Source organism: Protomyctophum parallelum, assembly GCF_964188405.1.
Source record: "Protomyctophum parallelum genome assembly, chromosome: 10".
NCBI lineage: Eukaryota > Metazoa > Chordata > Actinopteri > Myctophiformes > Myctophidae > Protomyctophum > Protomyctophum parallelum.
This window is the reverse complement of record NC_139704.1, coordinates 5,659,540-5,663,842: the sequence shown is the minus strand read 5'-3', so window position 1 is coordinate 5,663,842 and position 4,303 is coordinate 5,659,540. Positions and strand designations below refer to the sequence as shown.

Sequence of the window (4,303 nt, the reverse complement as noted above, 5' to 3'; positions counted from 1 at the left end):
GTCTAGTAGCTCACCCAAGTCCAGAGAGAGAGAGAGAGAGAGAGAGAGAGGGGGAGAGAGAGAGAGGTGGTGGTGGTGGTCAGAGAATAGGTCCAGTCCAGGTCGAGTGTGTGAGAGGGGTGGTAGGAGGTTGGGGGGTGGTGGTGTGGGGGGTCTTTCCGAGGATTGTTGCAGCCAGGAGGTCTTTGAAAGCGTCAGGGGGAGCCATGGAGGAGGGGTCTTTCTCTCCCCAATCTGAAGGGGGCGGGCCCTTCTTCTTTTTTTTTTTTTTACTTTCCCCTAAAGGAAACTCTTTAAAAACAAACGTCTTTCCTGCTGGGGTCCTCACAGCCAGTCTGACAGCCACAGAGAGAGACACACACACACACACACACACACACTCAGAGAGAGAGAGAGGGAGGGAGGGAGACACCAGCGTGAACTGAAGAGGAGGCATCAGTGGACCTTATTAACAAGCAGACAGCAGGATCTAACTGTCCCGGTGTGTGTGTGTGTGTGTGTTTTTGTTTTTCCTTTTTTCAATGCACTTTGCGATTAATTGGATTATAAGGGCCTCATGTGAGTGACACAGGTTTCTGGTTGGAGTCCTACTTGTCACAGTGTGAACCTGTGAGGTGCAGCCTGTACCACACACACACGCTGACCGGACAGACCGCCCAGGAGCCGGAACCTTTGCTTTTCCCAGGGAATTTGAACCAGCTGAACCTCAGCAGCATCCCTATTCTATGGGGGGGGGTAACCTTATCCCAAAAGAATAGCAGATCTACAAGCTCACAACAAGTTGAGCTTATGAGATTAGGTGTATAGGATGTAAGAGCAGACCGAGTGCAGGTTCGTTTCACTATACGTTTTAGAGGGTTTAACCCATTCTGACCCGAGATCAGATTCACACGAGGTTTCCGCCGGACACACACTGGTCTGATGAACCCATTCTGACCTGAGATCAGATTCTAAAAAATGTCAGTCGCTCTTCGATTTTTCAAAAATAGCAGACCTACAAGCTCGTATCGCGCCACTCGGTGGCGCGATATGAGCTTGTAGATCTGCTATTTTTAAATAGCTAAAGCATAACATGATGCCGACACCAAAATGGGTGCCCGTTCAGAATGGGTTAAGTGGCTAAAGGTCATCGCACAGGTCACGGGTATAGATTTCGTAGGTCAGAACATTTGCATTAATGTTTTATTTATAAGATCCATTGTGGTAGAGAATGATGGGGAGTAGATTCGTTTTAAAAAATCTTTTCTTGTTTCACCACGAAAGCATGATGGAATAGATGGTATAGATTCCTGGACTGGAGTCTCCTGCTATGGTGCAGTAAGCAATTTTCTTATGGGTTTCCGCTGAGTTTTGAAATGCCACTAGATGACACCAAGTTCCGGCTATGTTTGGATATACTATCTGCTATTTTGGGCTATGGTGGTGGGCTATTTCCAACTATCTTCGGCTATCTGGAGCTATTTTGGGCTATTTTTTAACTATCGTTGATATTTTTGGCACTGTTGTGTGACTAATACATAAATGGCACTATGTGTAACAGTTTTTTTATGGCATGTAATTTTGTCCAAACTGTATGGTAGAGGATGTTAGTACAATATATCTTATTTGTGTCTCCTTGCGGTATTCTGAGACATTTAGATCATGTCAAAGGTATAATGGGGTGGGTTTAGGGGTAGAGTGACCGGATGGAAACCGAAAGGTTGCCAGTTCGAACCCGGGCTCCCCCAGAGTTAGTGTCGAAGTGTCCTTGAGCAAGACACTGAACCCCTAATTGCTCCCGATGTGCAGGTCGGTGCCTTGCACGGTTTCCCCCGGCATCGGTGTATGAATGTGTGTGTGAATGGGTGAATGTAATGCACAATCTCTGTAAAGCGCCTTGGATAAAGGCGCTATATAAATGCACCATTTACCATTTAATGTCTCATCTAGACACAGGACCCGACACAACATCTTTTTGACCTGAAGGTCCAGAATTAAAATGTATCCCCTGAGCAAGCAGGCGGGCTCTATTAGCTCAATGGCAGAACATTTCAGCAGGAAACCGGGTTCAAGTCCAGGGGAAGAAGAGGAAAGTTTACAAAAGGTTACAGCTTTGTATTAATGCTCTTTTGCCTTTGCAGGACAAGACAAGACAAGACGAACGGGCGGACCGACTGACGGCACAGACGCAGCCGTAACGTGGCCGGTTGAACTTGACGAGATGCTGCTGATGAGAGCGCACGTGGGGGAGCTGGTGCTGGTTCTGGGCCTACTGGTCAGCGCACGCTGCGAGGTCCGAGCCCGCGACCCCGAGGTGGAGGAGGAGGAAGGCGGGGAGGGGGAGGAGGAGGAGGAGGAGGTGCTGATGGCTGGAGGAGGAGGTAGGCCTGGGTACAATTGTTATTACACAATCCCATCGTCTAATAATCGCAATCATTTGAGAGAGTCGCAATTATTGTGTCATGAATGATTGTCATAATCGTTTCCATCTTGAAAATGTTTCATTACATGAAAATAAATCACACAATCACAAGTTGTGATGAAGTGTGAGCCCACTGTGACTGCCACATGACGCCACTGCTTAAAGCAAACATTAAAAGTCCATAGACTTTGTTTAGTTTTTATTTGTTTTTGTTTTTTTTGGGGGGGGGGGGCATAACTTCCTGAAAGCCAGACGTTGGAGGGGCTAGCACTTCTTATGTATAATAATGAATGTCACAAATTTCTTTGTATATTTCACTTATTGTAAGTGTATATATTGTCATGTATCTGCCGTGTGCTTTTTCAATGTTTGTTTTAAAAACACCATTGACAATGAAGGGAAATTAGATTTTTTTTAATTGCCGGGCAAACAGAAATGTATTCTCTATAATCATACCGTATGTTCACAATGTTCAACGCCACCAACACAATTAAATCGTTAATCACAATTATTTGTGTGACAATTAACCCATTGTGACCGGGCACCCATTTTGGTGTCGGCATCATGTCGTGCTTTAGCTATTGAAAAATAGCAGATCTACAAGCTCATATCGCGCCACCGAGTGGCGCGATACGAGCTTGTAGGTCTGCTATTTTTGAAAAAAATCGAAGAACGACTGACATTTTTAGAATCTGATCTCAGGTCAGAATGGGTTCATCAGACCAGTGTGTGTCCGGCGGAAATCTCGTGTGAATCTGATCTCAGGTCAGAATGGGTTAAATCGTTAATCACAATTATTTGTGTGACAATTCATTGTGGACTTAAATGTTGTCATGGTGACAGCCCTACGAGGAGGAAGAGGAGGAGGCGCCGCGCTCCCACGCGGCGCCAGGCCGGTGCATCAGCGGCCGCCGCTCAATGCACCGCCACTTCCTGAGGAGACGGCGCCTCCTGCTGGAGAGGAGGGGAGCTACCCCGCGCGTACCGGGTGAGTGGATGGAGGCTGTGTCGTGTGTGTGTGTGTGTGTGACCTCAGTCATCTGTGACATGTCTGTGATGTCGGCTACTGTAAGACTCTTACTTGGGGGCGAGGTCTCCGCCCCCCGATCCGAGCCCCTTCCGTTATAAAACTAAAGTCAATAATTATGTCAACAAGTTATGTGAAGTATTATGACTCAGGGGGGCTTCCGTGTCCTACCTGCTGGATCGTTCCAGTGGTTTATTATGAGATTAGCTCAGGGAAATGTTGGTTCTCGTGTGAAAGCGTCTGAGTCTGCCTGTTGGGTTTGTTCATATTTTACAGTGGATCCATTGGAACACGGGTCATGTATTCCATTTCCTGAACAGTTTTGGACATACAAGGATTCGCAGAAACAACCATTTGTCTCTGTCGAGTCTGTTACTTTTCAGAATTCAAATTCAGGCTCAAAATGCGGTGCTGCTATGCTATTTTGGGCGTTAATTTACGAAGAAACACGGAAAGAGATAAGAGGTTTCTGTCCGACAGCAACAGTTTGTGTAAGTTATCTGTGAGATAAACAAGGCTCATCTCCAGTAGCTGTTAAGAGTCGTATCACTGTCAGCCTGCATAGACCTGAGACCAGAGAGAGAGAGAGAGAGAGAGAGAGAGACAGAGAGACACCACCTGGGCTTTTAAGCACCACATGCCCACACAAACGCCCGCACACATAATAACAAGCAAGTTTATGGGCACACACGGCTGCACAGTACACACACATGCACACACACACACACACACACACACACACTGTCGTCCTTAATGCACACACATCAGAAAAGTGCCAAGCGGGGAGTATTAAATGTTTTGACTGCCCTCATGTGTATAATAATGCCACCCAGGCTGTGAAAACACGCACGCACGCACGCACGCACGCACGCACG

General features: G+C 46.7%; 1 protein-coding gene across 1 annotated transcript in view; it reads left to right on the top strand.

The window, feature by feature from the left end:
• Positions 1-3,234: 3,234 nt before the first annotated feature.
• The window catches only part of mmrn2a (multimerin 2a), a gene marked incomplete at its 5' end in the record, with an annotated part of 50,997 nt that continues 49,928 nt past the window's right edge, over positions 3,235-4,303 (top strand). Inside the window, one exon of the mRNA XM_083774291.1 lies at positions 3,235-3,389. Coding sequence (XP_083630417.1) covers positions 3,235-3,389 — 155 coding nt within the window. The remainder of the gene's footprint in view (positions 3,390-4,303) is intronic.